This window comes from Fukomys damarensis, unplaced genomic scaffold, assembly GCF_012274545.1.
Source record: "Fukomys damarensis isolate Sample0158 unplaced genomic scaffold, DMR_v1.0_HiC HiC_scaffold_38, whole genome shotgun sequence".
Classification (NCBI taxonomy): domain Eukaryota; kingdom Metazoa; phylum Chordata; class Mammalia; order Rodentia; family Bathyergidae; genus Fukomys; species Fukomys damarensis.
The window spans coordinates 71,857,255-71,878,948 of NW_022900950.1; the positions used below are offsets into that span (position 1 = coordinate 71,857,255).

General features: G+C 35.6%; 1 protein-coding gene across 3 annotated transcripts in view; it reads right to left on the minus strand.

Moving 5' to 3' along the window:
- Iqcm (IQ motif containing M) overlaps positions 1 to 21,694 on the minus strand; it is a 503,902-nt gene that overhangs the window by 276,147 nt on the left and 206,061 nt on the right. For all 3 annotated transcript variants that reach the window (XM_010632730.1, XM_010632731.1, XM_010632732.1), the window contains exons 11-12: positions 13,262 to 13,406; positions 9,044 to 9,178 (exon numbers count right to left, since the gene is read on the minus strand). In XM_010632730.1, the coding sequence (XP_010631032.1) occupies positions 9,044 to 9,178; positions 13,262 to 13,406 (280 nt within the window). The remainder of the gene's footprint in view (positions 1 to 9,043; positions 9,179 to 13,261; positions 13,407 to 21,694) is intronic.

Sequence of the window (21,694 nt, forward strand, 5' to 3'; positions counted from 1 at the left end):
ATATATATATATATATCACCTTAGCACTTGATGTACATATAAATAAACACTGTGGACACTTATTCATCTCCTTCCATATGTGTATGACCCTCTAGTTATCAGGAGGACTCTGAGGTTGCTGAACCATAGTTCATTTCACAGACTATAAATGTTCAAAAGAGGTTTTTGAAAATATTTATAAACAACAATTTCATTTGAAAATATATTCTGGACTGCCTCACCAAGGAAGGTGTCCATCTAGTATATCCTTGGCATTTCCTTTGATTGTATGACTTATCCCTAAAATTATCACTCAGAGAAGAATATGTATTTTTTTTTTTTGTCTCTCATGGCTGAAATCTTTACAGAATATCTACTAAATACCGGAAAAGTAGGATGCTGTTAGAAAAGGGTTGTAGACACCACTGCCAAAATCTTCATATCTTCATAACACATAGGATCCGTAGATTCATAAGACTTAGCAGTAGACCCATCAGACAGGTAGGACAAGCATCAAACAATTGTCAAGTGATCAACTGCTGCATAATACAAATACCTCAAATTCTGCAAAGGAGCTCATGGCAGAATCACTCATTCACCCATTTCATGGGTGAATAGAAGAATGAATATTCTCACTGCTTTTGCCAGCAGGATAGGTGTTGGGCTTTCCTGATGCTAACCATGTTTCTCACTCAACTTTGGTGCCTCATTTCTGATCATCCAGTTTTGTGCTTAGATTCTACTCATCTACTGGCCTCCACACTTCTAAACATTTTGTTCTTCTCTAGCAAACACATGTGGATCTCCAGGCCCCACACTCTACTTAACCGATTCTTGACAGAAATACAAAGACCTGAACCACTATCAGCATGCCTAAAGTGAGGATTTTCTTAGCCATCATATGAAATTAAATTGATTGGAAGAAACAGAAAAGAACACTGGCATTGACAGTGCATAAAACAAACTTAGTAGTAGACAAATGGGGGAAAGTTCTGCTGGCCTGAGGTGCCATCTGAGTTGAAACCACCCAAGGGTTGCCATAAATTGAATAAAAACAAGTCTGGAGCCAGGCATGCTGTCACTTACCTATAATCCCAGCGCTCAGGAGGCTAAGGCAGGAGGATCACCTTGACTTCAGGGTCAGCCTGAGATACACAGTGAGTTCAAGGAGATCCTGAACTACATAAGGAGACCTTGTCTAAAAATAACAAGGGGGAGGGAGGATGAGGAGAAAGAGGAGGAAAAGAGAAGACCCAAGAGTCACAACAGAGAGTGAAATACGAGGCAAACATAAACATTAAAGAACATTGAATGCTTTCCCCAAATCACACACAGATCCACAGGGAGAGATTGGAAACTGCATGAGCTCAAGATGTTTAAGTAACTGCTATATCTAATCACTGGCTGCCTACTGTATATCTATGAGCAGATACAAAGTCGGCCTTAGAGCAGACACTCTTAAAAGAAAAAAACTATTAAATAACATATTAGAGAAATGAACAGCCAAACACTGTGGAACACAAATCAGATTCTACATGTTAAGATCAGGCTACGTTACTAAATAAATTAATAAATCTTGCAGCAGGGAAAGATCATAGTTTCAGTACATAAAATATCTAGTACCCAAAACTAAATAAAAATGAGACATGCAAAGAAATAAGAACGTGTTCCCATATACTCTGAGAAAAAAAAATTCAGTAAAAATTAAATCTAACTGGCCTTGGTATTCCATTTAGCAGTCAAAAGACCTCAACAATGCTATTATAAATGTTTCAAATACTGAACATAAACTATACTTAAAGAATGAAAGGAAATATGATGAATTACTCAAAGGACTATCAACAGAAATAGGATTCAGGAAAATGAACTAAACAGTTTCTAGAGCTTAAAACTGCAATAATAAAATGAGAAATTCACACAATGAGCTGAATAAATATTTGAAAAAGAACAAATAATAAATTTGTTGATGGTTCAATAAATCTTATTTAATTGGAAGAACAAAACAAAAGAAGACTAAAAATAAATGAACAGCCTTAGAGACCTCCAGGACAACTTGAAAGCATACTTCTTTACAGTTAATGGAAGTTACACAAGAGGAGAGAGAAGGGTGCAGAAAAAAAATTTGGCTGAAAAACTGCCAAATGTGATTTTAAAAATCTACAAACCTAAGAAATTCAGTGAACACCAAATATAATAAACAAACACAAAAAGATTCACATCTAAACACACCATAGTGAAAGTGATGAATGAAAAAGAAATAGTATTGAAATGAGAAGGAAAAAGGGGGGAAAACACCTCCTTCACATCGATGGAAACAAAAATAAGATCGATGACTGATTTCTCCACAAAACTAATGATGCTTGGAAAGTAGTACTAGAAGGATAGATTCAAATATTGACTAACAAATAAAACTGAAAACCAAGAATTCTATATCCAGCAAAACTATTCTTCAAAATTCAAAGTATAAAGACATTCTCAGATTAAATGAGATTGAAATAATTCACTGTTAGAACACCACTGAAAGGATAAGATACCAGACGGTAATTTAAACAAAGATATGTATGTATGTATATATATATATATATATATATATATATATATATATACACACACACACACACACACACACACATAAACTACATAAAACATTTTTACATTTCTTCTCTTAACTCCTTAAAACTGTATGATTACATAAGAACATAATTATAAAACTATTGCTAGGTTTATAAATTTTATATATGTGAAACATACGACAGTAATAAAAACAGGGAAGCAGTTATTTTGAGGTAGAGTTGCTATGTATCATATCACTGGAACAATTTTAATATTAATTGAAACAATATTGTAATAAATTAAGTTGTACGTTGAAATCCCTAGAGATACAACAAAACACAATTTTTAAGTTTAAAAATTCACAATGTAATTGTAATGGCAAACTAAAAGTATGTATGCATAATGCACACGAAAGCAGTAAAGAAGAAATGAAGAATAAAGATGTGAATGACATGAAACAAACAGTAAAATGACACATATAAATCCAACCATATCTATTATTTTACCTATGCGAATGAACTAAAGATATAGTTTGTCAGACTGCATTAAAAACAGCAAGTTCAAACTATATGCAGAAAAACTTAATATTCTAATATGCAAATAATTTAAAAGAAAACCACAAACCAAAAAGTAAGAGCTAAGCAATAAAATATCATAAACACAAAACATGGATAAAAGTCTTTGTTATTTTTGTGGCAAGCAAAAATTTCTTAAATATTACATCAAATACCTACTCCAGTGGGGGAAAAATGATGAAACTAGACTTCACAAAACATAAAAACTTTTGATCTTTAGACATATTATTAAAAAATGGAAAGATAAAGCTCAGAATGGGAAAAATATATTTATATGATATGCAATATTATTTATCTGATAAGAAATTAATAGCCAGAATGGAAAGAATACTACTAATTTAAGAAAACAATGCCTCTCAATTAAAACAACAAAATGTTGAATAGATTCCTCTATAGAAGATATAGAAATATCTACTAAGCACTTGAAAAAATGCTCAACAAAACTCATTAAAAGAGAAATATAAATAAAAATACAATAAGACATCCATAGTACCATTACTCATTATAATAAAATACTAGAAACAATACAAATATACATTAACTGATGATTAAACTAAATGTGGCTTGTCCATACACTGGAACATTATTTGGAAATAAAAGAGAATGAAGTTTTCTTAAATTGAACAGCACAGATAAACCTCAAAAACATAGGTAAGCATCAGGTACCAGTCAGATAGACTTGAGTATTGTAAAATCATACTTACAAGCTATTTCCAGAAATGACAGAACTACAGAAGTGAAAAGCACATCAGTTGCCTGAGGCCTTGGCAACATTCGAGGTTGCCTGCCCACCACCCTTATTTAGCAATATCAAGAAAAGAGAACAAAAAGCCAAATTGCCTGAAATTAAATCTCTAGTGAATGAAAACCAAAAATTAAAAAAAATATCATTATGGAAAACCAGTGGGTCCATGGATTAAGATTTGTACTATCACCATGAAGAGAAAGGGATTGCATTTATACGGCATTAAGAAGGGAGGATAAATTACCAGATGCATTCCACAAATGCTGAGGGCTGCCTGGTGAGGCCTTGTAAAACCTGGCCACCTAAACTAGGCCTGGTCAAAAGCCTCAGGCCATCTGAAACAGAAAATTGCAGGATTACTGATTTTTCTTTTTGTTTTTTTCATTTTTCCTTTTGTTTTAATGTGTATTTTCCAAACATTTTATGAAGAAATATGTTAAATTTCACTTTTACAAGTTATTTGAAATGGAGCTTTTGTCTCACACTTCTTGATACTTGGTCCTTTTGCCATGAGAGTTTGCAAATCTCATATTTCTTATGCCCTACAATCCTCTATCATCTTTTTAAAAGTTGTTTTAATCTATTTTCTACATTATTAAAACTTTGTTAGAGTGCCTGTTCATGTGAAAAATAAGAGAAAAAATAATTGTATGTTTCCCATTTAATAACGCAAAACCATGTTTTCCTAAAGTATCAGAAAATACAGCCTTGCCAGCCTGTGTGGGCAGATGATGTGCTCAGTGGTAGAGGAGGCCCAGGATTTAGTAACGATTTGCCACTAACTAGCCGGGGAGTCTCAAATAAATTAACATCACTTCACAGGTTATCGTTTTTGCAAACAGAAAGCATAAAGACTGGCTAAATAATATACACATACCTTGCATGTTTTTAAGATTACTGTCTAGGGATCTACACTAAAAAAATGAATGTATCTTCACTGTTGAGTTTTCTTATTATTTTAAATGCAGAAAATGAACTAAAGTTCTATATGCATATTGGGAAAAATACTGAGAAACCTACAAAGTTCAGACTTCTAAAGAGGGGGATGATGTATGAATATATAATACAGAATCATGGTGTATTGTTTTCCTTACTTTGTCATATGCTACTCTATTGCTACTGGTTTCCTTCCTTGGAATTTAAATGAACTCAAGCAGAGGTTTTCATGTTTGCAGAGTTTATAGCTTTTAAGATCAGTCCATACATGCAGCCCACAGTTGCTTCATTCCCCCAAAGGAAGATTTTCAAACATAAATCATGTGCTCACTCACAAGTTTTTGTTGTTACCATAGTGATAAGAATAAAGAATGAAAAAAAAAAGCTAAAAATACCTGAAGACATACAGACAGCTTTAGGAATCTGACCTACTTGGTGTCATACACTGAAGAAGTTAATCAACTGAATTAACTATAATGTATTAGGTGAAATGTTCTACCGGATGAGAAAATGCGTAGGTTGCATATCTGCAGCTATTACCCACAATCAAAAAAGTCAGTATGAATGAAGATGACTGACAATCTAAAAATGCATAAAATCCAATGCTCTTAAAATAGAATATATATATCACGAGCAAACAGAAATCCATTACTTTTGCTTTTCCCATAAATCTTGTTTTCTTATCATTATGTTAGGATATTTTCTCCATTTTAAATGAAAGCTTCCCATGCACCAAAAGAATTTTTAACAGGATGGAGTAATATAATTAGACAAAATTAAAATTGTAGTGCTCTCTTCTATAAGAGAAGGCTTCCCGATCATCTTGGACATGAGAATGCAAACAAAATGTTTTAAAAATGAAGTTTTCTTTGAAAATTATAAATTTTGCACAGTTTTTTTTTGGGGGGGTACCAGGGATAGAACTCAGGTCCTTGCACTTGAGAGATGCAGGCTGTAGAACCACTAAGCTAAATCCCCAGCCCTGTACAATTTTAACAGATTCAAAATTTACATAAAATTTACTGCATCACATGGCATAAAGGTAGTCTGTAAAAGATTAGTAAAAGGCAGCCCTTACAGTCAAGAATATTTTCACCAGCTATCTAATTATGGTTTTGTAGCATTGATTTTTAAAATACCAGCACATAATAAAACCAAAAGAGCATTAACTTTGGAGTGAATGGACCAAGTTAAGGTTTCAGCTTATCCATGAACTTGGAAAAGTCTCTTTCTGAGCTTTTGTCCCTTCATCTGTACAATCAGCATAAATAAGTATATCACCTTCTTTACCACAAAGTTCATTATAATAATTGAAACAGATTACTATATGGGTGGAAGACAATGGATGAAATTTAAATGAAAATCTCTATTAAAATGGGTCACCATACAATTAGGTTCAATAGTTAAACATTTTCAGAGTAAAAATGACTATTAGAAATATAGTAATAAGAATAGATAAAGTTGATAGTGAGTAGTAAGAACCTTTACTGAGCACTTAAAACAGAATATATATTTTGCATCATTGATTTCATTCAACTCTCACAACCTTCCAATGACTTAGACTTTATCTTACTTTTGTAGCTGAAAAAAAACAAGGCCCAGGAGGGATAAACAGCTTGCCGGAAAACAGCTAGTAAGTGGTACAGCCAAGAAGCAACCCAGATGTCTTAGTTGCTTTTTCTTCATCTCTGGGACAAAATACCCAACACCCTCAATTTAAGAGAGCAAATTTTATTTTGACTCACAGTGTGTAGAGGTTTCAATCCATAGCTGGCTCCAGGGCAGGACAGCATGGCACAGGGGCCTGCGAGAGGAAATGCTGCTCGTGGCATGGCGGCAAGAAGCAGAGAGAGAGTGTAGGGAGGGGCAGCAGAGGGAGGCAGGACCTTCAGGCTGCCCCGCCCAGTGACCCGCCTCTGGTGACCAGGCTCCCCCTGCCAACATCACACCAAGCTGTCAACTCACCACTGCTGACTGTGAAGTCCTCACGATCCAGTCACCTCTCAAAAGCCCCAAGTACAAGCACATGGAGCTTCTGGGGGACATCTCAATAGAAACCATGTCCCCAGACAAGCTAATACCAAAGCCATGCTCTAAATCTAATTCACTATGCGATATTCCAAAGTAATCAGTATTCCTATGGAACTACTGTACTAACTTGAAAAAAATCCCAATATTTTGTTACTAACACCAGTGTGTAAACTTCTGAAATACTTGATTGATTATATTTTCCTACGTTTTATTTTCTAAATTTTATTATTTATTATTTAAAGGAAACAAAATACAACAGTAAGTACAGTGTGGAATATGCTTAAAGCAGATTATTCGATCATAAATTATGTTATAAAATACATTTATAGCTTGGAAACATGAATATGATAATGTGACAGAATCAGATGTTCAAATAATATGTAAGAAATAGAAAGTTTTCATAAAAATAATTTCATATGCCCAGAAAAACTTGAAAAATATATATCAGATGCTCATTATTGGTATTTCTTAGAAATTTTATGCATTACAATATTTTCCACATCTTCTATCTTCAGAATCTTTGTCAATAGTACAAAGTCAAACAAACTAGTCATGCCCACTGAAATGAAAAATGATTTGGATGCTGATTCCAATGGGTGAATAAATATCTATCAAACTTGAGAAAATTCTTGTAAGCATGAGAGATATAACAGTGTCAAAAGAAAGTCCACAAGTAGAGAACTAGATAAATGTGGACTAAGGATAAAGGAAGAAAACTGTGAAAATACAATGAAGCTTCAGTCTTGATATTCTGACTTTATTCACACCTTCTGCAATGGTTAATCTTTACTGTCAGCTTGATGGGCTTGAGAGAAACCCAGGAGACTAGAAAGGCACACTTCCGGGTTGGTCTGAGTGGGCCAATGTGAGGTGAACTTGGGGACAGTATCTGGTCTCTGGCACTTCCTTTCTGGGTCTTTCCAGCCCTTCTGAGCTGCCATGAGGTGGGCAGATGTTTCCCATGCCCTTTCGCCACTTGTCCTACCTTGGAGCCAACCAACCACGGACTAAAATCTCTGAACTTTTCTCCATTAAATTGTGTCTGTCAGATATTTTTCCCAGCAACATAAGGTAACTAATACACCTTACTGGAGGGAGCCCTTTTTCTATATCAAAAAAGGTCTTGAAATATTTATCTTTTCAAACTGATTAAATTATGGACACATTCCTGAACATATCAGAAGGCCCTAAGAGCATGAATATAAAGAGAGAACTTAACATACAAAAATAAATTGTATCTCTCTCTCTCTCTCTCTCTCTCTCTCTATATATATATATATATTATCTGAATAAGAAATTAAGAAAATAATTTCATGTATAATAGCATCAAGAAAAATAAAATGCTTAGAAATAAATTTAAACAAGAAGGTGAAAGATCTCTACAATGAAGACCATAAAGGTATGGATGAAAGAAATTGAAGACATAAATACACGGAAAGGCATCCTATGTTCACTGATTGGAAGAATAAAGAGGATCTTAAGTGTCTTCAACACACACACACACCTCACTCATGCAGAGGGCAACTATGCATGCTGACAGGTATGTTGATTAACTTGATTGGGGTAATCATTACACGATGCATGCATATATAAAATTATCACCTTGAGTGTTTTTGTCAATTGCACTTCAATAAATCTAGGAATCGAAATAAAGGAAAATCAAGGAGAAGCTTCACGTGTTAAGGAAAATGCACTGGGATTTTTCACACCCTGATTGCAATTCCCATCCCTCCATTAGATTTTAAGGAAAAAAAATGTTCCTCTATATGATTTATTAAATATTCTCAGACAATGCTATCCTTTATTAACAGTTCAGAAAATAAAATATTTTCTTATTGTAAAATTCTGTTATATTAAAATAGATTATGATGTTTATATATTTAATCTTGATTATGTTCATCAGTAACACATCTGTTCAGGAAAAAGATTGTCAGCATCGATATTTAAAATCTGCTGATTGATATATACTCAGCTGGTTGTAACTGACATTATATCAAAATATATATTTAAACGTTATAAAAGCTAAAAGCATCACTACCGCCAAAAAACTATTAATTAATTTCAACCTGTCTTTTTTCAATATATTAAGCTCAAATGCAAAGAATTTTAAGGACAAAGAACTTCTGAAACAAAATAAAAGCAAGAGAATGAACAGGAAAGAAAAGTAAGACACAGAAGACAGAAGGAAACGAAGAAAAAAAAAAAGAAATGAAAAACTACTCACCTCTACAGGCCATGTCCCAGTAATCGTCTATTTGTTTCTGGGTTGGGAAGTGACCACAGTCATTGAAATACTTAAGGAGCTCGCTTCTCTCTAATCCTTGCCAATGTTCTCTCTTGGCAAACATTGTTTCATAAACTAAAAGAACAAAAGGTTAAAGAAAATATTGTCTTTATGAATAATATACCAAGTATAAGGCATCTGAAAGGTTCATCTGAATTTGAAGAAATTTGAACTCTAGTTTTATTCTCACGTCTAATGAAAAGCCTCCATGATGAGAGAAACAATGTGTCTCCTACTGACAAATGCTAGACAGCAAGGCTCTCCCTCCTTCCCCCATTCCACCGCAGTGAAACCAAACTGCATTCCCCCATGAGAACACCAGGTGCCTCCATTCTGACTGTGTGACCACTGATCAGAGACTATGCATATCAATGCTCAAACCACTTCCTAACACACAGCTTTCCAATTTTATTTTAGACTAAGATGTAACCATTTTACCTATTAAAGGGGTTCAGTGTGCTATGTCAATACACATACACAGTATTCATGGATCAAACCCAACCTCCTTTTCTCTTCTCTCAAATTCCACTTCCCAAACTGATAATCAGGTAAAATATGTCTACCCATGTCTGGCTCATATTACTTAGCATAATATCCTCCAGTTCCATCTCCATCTTGCTGCAAAGAATAAAAATTCATTCTTCTTCGTGGCTGAATGAAACTCAAATATGCTTTTTCTTTATTCATTCATCAGTGGGCACTACACTGATTCTGTATCTTAGCTATTGTGAATAATACTTCAGTAAACACAGGGATGCAGGCACATCTTCAGTGTGCTTATTATTTCCTGTGGATTTATACCAAGACCTGGGATAGTTGGATCACATGATGGATTTATTTTGGGTTTTTGGAGAAACCACCATACTGTTCCCACCTGTAATGGTCGTACCAATTTGCATTCCCATCAGCAATGTATGAGAGTCCTTTTTGTCCACAACCTTACCAGCAATGTTAGGATTTCTGTGGGTCTGGCTCTTGCTGACCCATTCAGTATGCATTTATTAACTCCTCTAATTTTTCATCTTGTTTTGGCTTCCAACTCACATTCTAACTGCTTAAATTGCTGATTCCACGTTGGACTGCTTATTCTGTGTCCAATTTGTTCCCTAATTAGGAGAAATGTCAACATTTTGCTCACTGAGTTCATGTGTTCTCAGTTCCTTGTTTAAGGTGCTTTGCCACCCCGGCTCCAGGCTATCATGGAAAATCACTTAGCTAGGATATCTGTCTTCTATCTCCTGTATCAAGAGCACTGACACATACCATTTGTAGATCTACTTCTACATAAATGTATTTTTTTCCAAAGGATGATACTTTTTGAAGATCATCAAAAAGACTATTCAGAAGTATATAGGATTAACCTCATGAAACTGATTATTACTCAACATATACAGGATGACAGGGACTATTTACAACTTAGCTTTGATATATAGGTTCCCAATGACAACAGGCATCAGAGTGGTTTTGAACAGAAGTTTTATCATCCTGGAACTCAATCTTACTGATTTAAATTTTCTACTCATTCTCTCTTTCATTCAATCGAAGGGGATAGTAATGAGACATGAACAAATTCAAGAAATATTTATTCATTGGCCAAATATTATAGTTATTCTAGATCTGAAAATGCAGCAGTAAAACAAATTTATACTTAGTATATCTACATGGTTTTCTCTTTTCAAATAGGCAAACTGAAGCCATTGATTTGGGTGCCTCGATCCATGCCTCCCTGTCTCTTACATTTCTCTGCATTTTGAGATAACCTGGAAGCACCAGCATCTGCCTAGAGGCACCTCCTGGCACAGGGCTTCACTCTGCTCACCTGTGCAGCAAGCCAGACAGAGTGGGAAATCAAGACTCCGCCCCACTGCAGAGCCCTCAGCCAGAGTCTATAGAGATTTGGCACATGAACGCCTTGCCCTTACAGGAAGTAGGCTCCACTGTGTTCCTGAGTTCTCTTGACAATGCAATCTTTTTTGACTTCTGTCCCTTTCCTGCATTCCTTCCGTATTCCACTAACTAATTTCAGAGTTACATTTCTAAGTAAGTTAGTTGTGCTCGAATTCTTGTCTCAGGATCTCATCCTGAAAAAAACCCAAACTAAGATACAAAGAGTGTTACTTTTTCCTTTTTTTTAAAGTATGTAAATACAGTATTCTTCACAAAATACAAGTATCTATTAGTTTTTCTTGGAATCAATCAGCTTTCCATGTTTCTTATAAGATCAGAGTGATGCACATACTAACACTATAACTTTGTTGGCTGTATCAATATGTAACAATACCCCTAATCTGCATATTGTACTCTACAAGCAAACTTGCAGCAAAATACACAGACATAATTTATATACTAGGCTAGTGTAATTGGGGTAAATATAAAACTTAAACCATGAAAATTGATGAAATTTTTGAATGATTGAAATATGCTTAAAAACATGCACAGATATTTTTCAGCATATCACCCAATTAGCCATCAATAAACAAAAGGAAAGGGGAATTTTCTAAGGAACAGGGAGACAAGTAACTTGCAAAGTCTGAGAATATTAGGGTCACTTAAACAGTCAATATAAAAGGATGCTGTGGTTGATAATTCTTCATTCAATGAGATGATTTACCACTCAGATCCTACATTAGACAGAGCACCATGTGTCCTAACTGAAGGTTTTCATTTTTTTCCCTCATGTCAGCCTATTTTCAGCAAAAGTATCAAAGAGATAAGTCCCACATAAATTCCATAGGTCCCTGTCCACTGTGCACTGAGAGCTTCCCAACTCTCTCACGGTAAAGTACAATGATCTGTGAAATCTGACACAACTGCTGCTCCACACCACTTCTCCAGTCTCATTATGTTCTGCTCTCATGCACAATTTCAGTAATACCAATCTCCTTGCTTCCTCCAACATGACCAATTGAAGCCCTGGTGCTTACTGATCCATCTTTCTGGGACATTCTTCCTCCACCTATTCTACTGGGTCACCTCTCACTTTTTAATAAACATTTATTCAAAGAGAACCTTAGCTTGAAATCAATTATCTCTCTCTCACACACACATGCTCATGCTCACACACACACACACACACACACACACACACACACACACACACACACACCTCTCTCCTCCACTCCCACAAAAAGAGAGTATCTCTCATTTTTCACACACACACACACACACACACACACACACACACACACACACACACACTTCTCTCCTCAACTTCCAGCAAAAGAAAGGGAATCTTTCCAACACAGATGATTCTGGTTATTTTAGTTATTTGTAAAAAGATAAAGTTTTATCATAACAAATAAACTCAGGGAAAACTTTGTTTTTAGCAATAGCAGGTATTCGTTGATGAACACAGTACTTGTCTTCCAGCATGTGAAACACTTTATAATCAGCTCAGTCCGCCATAAATTTTATAAAGCTATGAGACACTTCAAATTATGTATAATTTACTTTCATAATTTTTTGCGCAAAAGACTGAGTCGAATCATCTATCCTCATCCTAAATGATACTTGAGTCACCAAACACAAATAGAATTTAGGAAGCTCTGAAAGTTAAGCTGTAAATCGGGGACCTTGTTCTGGGAAGAAATCCCAACTCCCATAGGTCACAGGTGGAGGTTTTCTGCTCAGTGCTAATTAATTATCTTTATGTATCAATATTTAAATTTTCATTTGGAGTGCAACCTGCAGTGCACAGAGCCTCTCTGTAACTCTCAAGGTTCCTGACTTTCCCAGTGCAAAGTGCTAGACTTATGACTCAGGCTAAACCCATCAGGCAAAGTCTCCCAGGAATGCCACTTAAAGCAGAGCACCCAATGTCTTTGTTATAGGTGCTAATCTATCCTCTGGAGGCAAATATTGTTCCTATTTCATGTTCCCTAGATCTCTGCAGCAGTGGTGATTCATATTGTCTGGTATTTATTCTCATTTAAATCTGTTTTTTGTGCTTTGTTTGTACAGAATGAGGTTTTGGTAGCTGATGAAGAGAAGACCCTAATGAATTAATCTAACCATATAGTATATATGCCACCTTAAAAAGAAAACAGCTTACAGGAATATAAAATATAGTCTATCTCTGTTTGTCACAGATAATTACACGCAAACCTTCAGCACCTAAATTAATTCCAAACTCAAAGCAGAAATGGATACATCACTCACACTTTTTTCTGTCCATCCATTCCTCTAGCTCTGCAAGGTTGATAATTTGTCTGGTCCTCCAAAGGCCAAGTTGATATTTAACATGGTGGATTAATCCCCGATACATGTCTATGACTGCTTTCAAATTCGGGCCATGATACAAAGCCTATAAAATAGTAGAATAGTCAGTAAGGCTCCTTATGAATTTGTCTTTTTATATTTATTTTGATTTATCCCTTTTCATCTACTTCACCCAGTTTCTTACATTATGTCTTTATTTACTGTTTCTCAAGCTATAACAGAATTTCCCTGGAGATTACAACTCCATCGTGAGCTGCTCTGACCTCAGATATGTACTTCCTGTGGAGTAGATGATTTACTGGTGGTGACTTTCTTAGATGCTTAATAGGTTAATGTATAGATTTCCATAATACATAGCACATTTGGGTCATAATATAAGTAAATATTTTAAGGCACTTTTCTATAATGGGTAATTTTATTTTTCATTAGTACATATTTGCTATACATAATGGTCACATTCATCACAGGGAAATTGTACCTGTACATTATACATCCTAATTCTTCCTTTTCCCCCATTCCCCTCTCACCCTTCCAAACTCTTCTTCTACTCCTATTTACAAGAGCTTTCCTTCCTTTTTTTGCCTTCCATTCTTTTTAGTCCTATTTCCTTTCCTCTCCTCCTCCTTCCCCTTGCTCTTCTTCCCCTTCGCATTTGAGCACGTTCTTTTCACTACCTAATAGCTATCCTCCATTTTGCTCCTTATTAACCCTTGGGGTTTCTAGCACAAGAGAAACAGTGTAATGTTTAAACTTGTGTGTCTGATTTATTTTACATAAAATTATGATCTTGAGGTGCATCCCTTTTTCTAAAAGTGACTCGTTTATCTTCTTTATGCACAGTAGTGCTCTATTATATATGAATAATCTTTATCCATTCATCTTTTGATGGGTATATGGGCTGTTTCCAATATTTAACTATTATAAATTGTGCCATGATAAACGTGGGTATATACACATCGCTGTGGTATGACGTCTGTTTAGCTCTTTTGGGAAGATACCTAGAACAGACAGCTGAGTCAATAGAACCTGTAGTTTTAGGTTTTTGAGAAATCTCTATACTGATTTCCATAGTAGTTGTACCAATTTACACTCCCACCAGCAATGGAGAAGGGTTCCTTCCCTCCCGCAACCTAGCCAGCATTTGTTATTGGTTGATTTCTTGGTGATCATCATTCTTTCCGGAGTGACATGGAATCTCGGTGTTCTTTCAATTTTTTGATATTGAACATTTTTTTCATATATTTACTTGCTGGTTGTACTTCATCTGAGATATGTTCATTTCAGGGGTACATTTTTAGATTGGATCTTCAAATTTGGGAGGTCTGTTTGTCTTCAGCTCTTTATATATTTTATATATTAGTCCTTTGTCTGAGGGGTAGATAGTAAAAATTTTTCACATTTCGTACATTGTCTCTTCACTCTATTGGTAGTTTCTTTTGCTGTGTAAAAGCTCTTTAATTTGATATGAACCCAGTTGTTGATTCTTTGTAGTATTTTCTGTGTGATCAGGGTTTTGTTCATAAATTCCTTGCCTACATCTAAGTCTTCAGAAGTTTTACCTATTCTTTCTTCCAACAGACTTACGTGTTTCTGTTTTTATATTTAGATCTTTGATCCATTTCTATTTTAGTTTGCTGCACTGTGAAAGATATAGGGCTAAGATCTATTTTTGGCATGTGGAAAGCCAGTTTCTCAGGACTATTTATTAAAGAAACTATCTCTGTTCCAGTGAATGTGTTTGGTCCCTTTGTCAAAAATAAGGTAGTTAAGTGTGCTTGGGAGCTGTTTCTGCATCTTCTACTCTGTTCCTTTGATCTCATGTCTACTTTTGGCCAATATCATGCTGTTTTCATCATGGTAGGTTTATAGCATAACTTCACAGCAGGGATTTTGATGCTCTCTTCTCAAGATGCCTTCTCCTTGTTGCCCAGAATTGCTTTTGCTGTTCTAAATCTCTTCTGGTACCATGTGAATTTTAGAATTGTTTTCTCTGGTTCTGAGGGTACGCTATTGTTATTTTGATCAAGATTGCATTAAATCCATATAACAGTTTTGGAAGTAAAGTGATTTTCACTATATTCATTTTGCTTATAGAAGAACAGGAGCTATCTTTCCAATTCTGATATCCTCTTTGATCCCCCTCATCCAGCTCTAATCACAATAGCATCAAGAAAAATGAGATACTTAGGAATCAATCTAACAGAGAAAGTGGAAGATCTTTACATTAAAAAAAACTATGGTACTCTGAAAAAGGAAATTATTTATCATGGATCTGGGCTCTTGCTGGTAGACAAGGAAGGCAGTCAGAGCCCAGATCCATGCTGAATAATCACCAGCAGTATGATTAGAGCTGGGTGCAGGTTTTGAGATTTTCAAATCCACAGAATTTCAGGCTGAATCCAGCCTCTGGTCAAGGCAGTGGGGCCTGAGTCCTTTAGTTTATAACACCCTGTATGTTTCTTGCCACCCTGACCATAGCTCCCTGACCATGGACATCTTCTGTGGTGAGCTATGAGCCAGGAGCTAAGGAAAAAGTGCAGATTGTTCCCTTTCACTCTGTGCATTGTGATCTGTCTCTTCAATTTCTCTGTAGGCTCCAATTTTCCCTCCAGATCCTTGCTGGGTCCAAGGGATCAACCTCCCTCCTTCTTCTCTTCCACAAACTCTTATTTTCCAGTGTCTGGATTCCAAATCTCAGAGAAGCTGATTTGTTGCTTCTTATTGCTCTGCCATCTTCCTGGAAGCTCCTATAATGCTAATTCTTACTTAAGTTGTCCATTCTAGGTAGTCAAATCCTTTTCTTTTCTTTTGAAATTTTACATTCACATCCTTTCCCTATTTTTCCCTTGGCTTTTTCAGATTTTTCTTGATTTATAAAAACTCTTCAAACATTAAAAGATGAATGCTTTTTTGCATATGGTTAATTTTTTAAGTTATCTGTGATGATATTCTTCTGTAATACGTATTTTCTATATTTCACCTGTATTAGTCAGCTTGCCCAACACTGAGATGAAATACTCTACACTCACAATTTACGGGAGGAGAGGATTCATTTGTCTTATGTTTTGAAGGGTTTCAACCCATGGTCTATTGGCTGCAAGGCAGAAACATCATGATGGAAGGATAGAGAGGAGCCAAGCTGTTTAGTTTATGGTGGCTAGGAAGAACAGCAAGGGAACAATTCCAGAGAGGAAGGAGCTAGAGATCACACATAGACCCCAAAGCTATGCCTTCAGGACATACACAGACACACTCAGAAATTCGGTCTACCAATCCCGTAGGCAGATTCTGAAGTTGATACTCCAGCCTAGCAGTCATATCACCCCCACTGTCATATCACACCCAAACAAACTTTGTTAATCATACCTTTTCTCAAAATAAACACAGCAATAAGTTAATAATGCTGCCTAACATAATACCACTGTCCTGTGTAGTCAGAAATGTGACAATCAGTTCCCCAAATCTCAACAGTTCCAGCATTTTTCAAAAGTTCAAGTCAAAGTCTCTTCTAAGACTCAAGGCAATCTCTTAGCCATGAATCTCCCTAAAAATAAAAACATATTACATAATTCCTAGGTACAATGGCACAGGTTAAACACTACATTTCCAAGAGAGAAGTATAAAGCGATATAAGAATTGGAACAAAGCAAGACCGAAATCCTACAGTAAAACATTAAGGTCCATAGCTCCATATCTCTATCCAGAGAATATGGTGGTTAGATGTGAGTTTCAGAGGACTTTGGTGACCCCAAAGCTATTCACCAGACCCTATGTTTTATTTGACTGCACCCCATATGGCCTGTGTCTTGGGCAGGTTCTACTTATGTCCTGCAGCTTTCCAAAGATCTTCCACATTCCCAGCATCTCCAACTTCCTGTGCTTTCCATTGTATCTTTGGCTTTATTTCCACAGCTTCATGTACTATTCTTTAGGGGACTCAAAGTTTGGTCTCCCAAGCCTTCCTTTGAAATTTGAGTGAAAGGCTCTCTGATCCCACAATTCTTGCATTCTCCATACTGGTTTCACCAACAAAATCTGGAAGATGCCAAGATCTATCATGAGCACAGGCAGTAACCAAGACCCTCTGGACAATGCTACAGTAGCCTCTGAGAACACTATGAAATTAATCCCAGAGTATCAATTCTCTTAGGCATAGAGCCCAAATGCTCTCTTCCCATCACTCAGCCATCTATGCTTGGGGTGTCTTGCTATTTTCTTACATGGCTGCAAGCCATCTTTTCTATTGTTCTGATGTAAAGTACTTGAGTTCTTCTTAATGATGCTAATCTTTTTAAGAGTCATACCTCTTTTCACCCCAACTTTATACATGATTCCTTCTGAACCAAAATTTATGTTTTTCAAATATTTTCTGCTCTGCCTTTGCCCTCAATTTTCACTACTAATTCAGCTAAAAACAGCCACAAAGTACTCATGTTACAGTCTATATATTGGACTGTCTTGAATTTCTTCTGCTAGATTATTTCACCAATCTTAGTCTCTTGCAAAGTCTTAGACAAAATTTCTGCCAGAATGTAACATATGTGACTTCTAGTTCAATTGCCAGTAAGTCCTTGTTCCCAGTTGAAAGCTCCTGAGCTTGGCCTTACTCATCACATTTCTATCAACACTCTTGGTCTTCTGAGATCTGACCAGAATCACCCACACCAAGTCAGCTTACAGCATCTGGGGATTCTCTAGCCAATATCTCCAAACTTTTCCAAACTTCCAAAAACCAGTTCCAAAAACATCTACATCACATGGTCAGATACAATCAGAACAATGACCCCACTTCTCCAGTACCAATTTTCTATATTAGTCATTTTTCCTATCACTGAGACATTAATAGCTGACCCTCATAAATTAAAGGAAGATAGGATTATCCCGGCTCATGCTTTGAGGTAAATTCATGGTTGAGTGACACCAAGGCAGCAACATCAGTTGTGATAGAGAAAAGAAGTTCAGGTCATGGTGGCTAGGAAGTAGAGCCCAAGAACAGTTCTAGAGAAGAAAGGTCCAGGGACCACACAAAAATCAATGCAATGCCTTCACGACCCACCCAAATGCATCCAGAAGTGGGCTCTACCAATCCCTTAGGCATATCCAAAAATCAATAAAGTTGACACTATACCCTTACTGCCACACCACCTCATCTAAAAATATTATTTTAAAAATTTCTTTTAAGTTTTCCCTCTTTTCTAAATAACCATTTTCAATTTATTTATCTATTCAATTATTTTTAGAGTTTATGTTTGTGGGCTCACTAATTTGTCCCTTTAGCTTCATTAATTAGTTGATTTTTTAAATTTTACATTTTCTTGTTTTTTACATCTTTAAGACTTAATTCATTAATTTTCTTTTTTTACAGGATTTAAATTTGCAAATTTGGCTCTGAGATTTCTAAATATGCTTTGAACACTATTTTGTAAATGAAAACAGAAAAAATATATTTAAATAACTTTCCCAAGGCCCCATAACCAAGGAATTGCAAAGCTGATCTCAGAACCAGATATCAAATACTTCATAATTTAAGTTTTTAATTATACTTTATAATCTTCTTAATGTCATCAAATTTTGCGTGTTTTTTTTTTTTGCCCATTCTGTGAATTTTCTTACTGTACTAATACCTTTACTATATTTATAACTGTCTTATTCCTGGCATATTATTCTCTCTTTAGTGTGAATCTTTTTTTAACCATTTTATTCTTCTTGACTTTTCTGTGATTTTCTGGTTCTCTGAAATTTTAAATACTATACTCAAACCTAACTTTCTTAATTTATTAATATTATCAATGAAATGTTATTTGTTGCTTGCTTTAAATGAAAAAAATGCCTCTTTTACTTTCTTCTTTCTTCTGATGACAGATTCTAAGTGTTTACTAATGTTTTTCAACATTAAATAACATTTTCTGATGTGGATTTTTATTTTGTCTTTTGTTCAAAGGATTCTTGCCCTGTAAAAGAAAATAAACTGGTTGCAATTTTGGAACACTATGAATCTTGGTGGGTGGCAGGGCCCAATTCTTACAATTTAAAGCCAAAAGTCACACGCCTATGATCCACATCTCTTTTATTACAGATACACAACATTTCATTCAGTATCTAAACCTACCTCAGACTTTAAATTAAACTAACGATGCTTTCATAAGTGAAACAGTGAAAAAATTATTTATGTAACAACACAGCAATGGCAGGCATAACCATTTTTCAAGGGCACCATATCTGGAGACAGGAATAACTAGGGTTCAGTATTTTCACAGACTTTCTGTACAGTACTTGGCTGGAGTACCAAGATTTACCCAAACTTCATTATTCCTTCTTAACCTGAGCTAAGGTATCCAGACTTCTGCCTAATAGTCTACTCAATATCTTTCTGATTTGATCTGTTTGTAGACTTCTTTTGCTTATGATTAAGAATCAAGCAGTATTTACTCCTGCATCCTTGGAATGGGAGCAGTAAAGTCCAGCTTAGAGAGTTCTGGGAGAACAATGACTTTGGCAAAGAAAAGGGACTTTGGGCAGCCACCAACCTCAATTTGAGTGGCTTCCCTCTGAACATGATAAATTCTACTGGAAACATAACTATCTTAGGAGAAAAACCATCTCCTATCTCAGGCATTCTGAAGGCCATCTAGGAAATGTTCATCACTAAGTTCAGTTTGAGAAAATTAAAGTGGTCCATCTATCGGGTCTTTATTACAGGGTATATCCCTGATGGTCTTCATAGTAATATGTCTCAGCTATTGTGCTATTTACATTTTAGTATATGCTCACTTTCATTCCAAACATTTCTCAAGACATAATTTATCAGAAAATATATATAAATTAATATTCACATTAGCAATATTTCAATATGAAAGTCATTATAGATTACTAGTTATAATTTTAAATTCCCAATTAATGTGCAAATTGATGCAATACATCAAAATTTAATGCAGTTTTCCAGTATGTGCCTTCAGTTTATCTTTTCTTTGAAAGAGGCATGTCTATTTTTTTTAAGTGGGTTACTGGGCAAGTTTTACCACTACTGACACCTAATAGGACTTACTTTTTTTGATTGCTAGTAAGAGTGCTCTGTTCTTATGTTTACTAGCCATATTCTGTTTCTCTACTTGTGAAAAACAGTTTATGTCTTCTATATTTTTTCTGTTTTTAGTATGTTTATTATTACCTTATAAGACACATTTACATGCTGGATTTCCTTTTTAACTTTTATGCCATGGCTCAGCAAGTTTTCCCACTTTGACTTTTCAACTATCAGAAATGAAGTTACAGACCTACAAGCAGACATAGTAACTACATCTATTGATACACTTTGTTTAAGTACTCACATATGGCACTATCCAAAAAGTTTTTATTCAAAAACCTTATAAAAACAAAAGGAAGATGAGATCCCAGTTGTTGATTCTTTCTGCTAGTTCCCGTGCTACTGAGGATTTGTTCATAAAGTCTTTTCCTATACCAATGTCTTCCAGAGTTCTGCCTAACTTACCTTCCCAACAATGAATGTAACTGTACTGTATCCCTAAATGTACCAATAAACTCAATAAAAAAAAAAAAGGAACACTTTTAGACAACAATGGAATGAAAATTGAATATTCTAAGTAATTATCTTAAGTGCACATATAGAAACACACCTACGAATATGCATGCCACAAATACAGAAACATTAAATGTGACTCTTTATTCACTTGACCCCCCCAATGAATAAGTGAAGCCCTTAACCACACACAGCTGAAAAACTTGTCCCTCTCCTGGGTTTGACTCTTCTTGCTCTCTTTCAGATTTCTCCTCCATGTGCCCTGTTGTTGTATCCCATTCTTGTCTAAGTCAGAATGATTCCTTTTATTACTCCCTGAAGCACATGCTCCATCTCTAAATCACTTAGAGATTATAAGCATATGTTCTCGATGAACTTCATCATTAAGTCGAAATGTAAGATGTTAGCAGCAGTTCCTGATGGCCACGGAAATGGTGCCTTTCCACATGGTGCCACTCTTGCCTCCACTCCCCAGTGAGAGCCCAGTCTGACTCTCTACAGAGCCAGGTGGGCATCTAAACCAGGTTTGGCTTTTAGAAGGGGACCCCGATGTCTGGCTGGCCCTGACCTGAGGAATGACTCCACCTTCACTTTGCCACCATTGAACAAGCATCACTAGAATGACCCAATGTTTTGAAATTCCTTGAGGCTGGACAAATTTAGGTTTGATGCTCAAAGTGGAATGCGGCATTTCTTAAAAGGTTCATAATTTTAAACGAATTCTGTGCTCCTGTCTATGCCTCCTCTTTTTAAAAAAAAATGCTAAGTAAAAACGAAATACTAAGTAAAATTATCCAAGCAAGAGGATTGGTACTACATATATTCTTTTTCTTTCC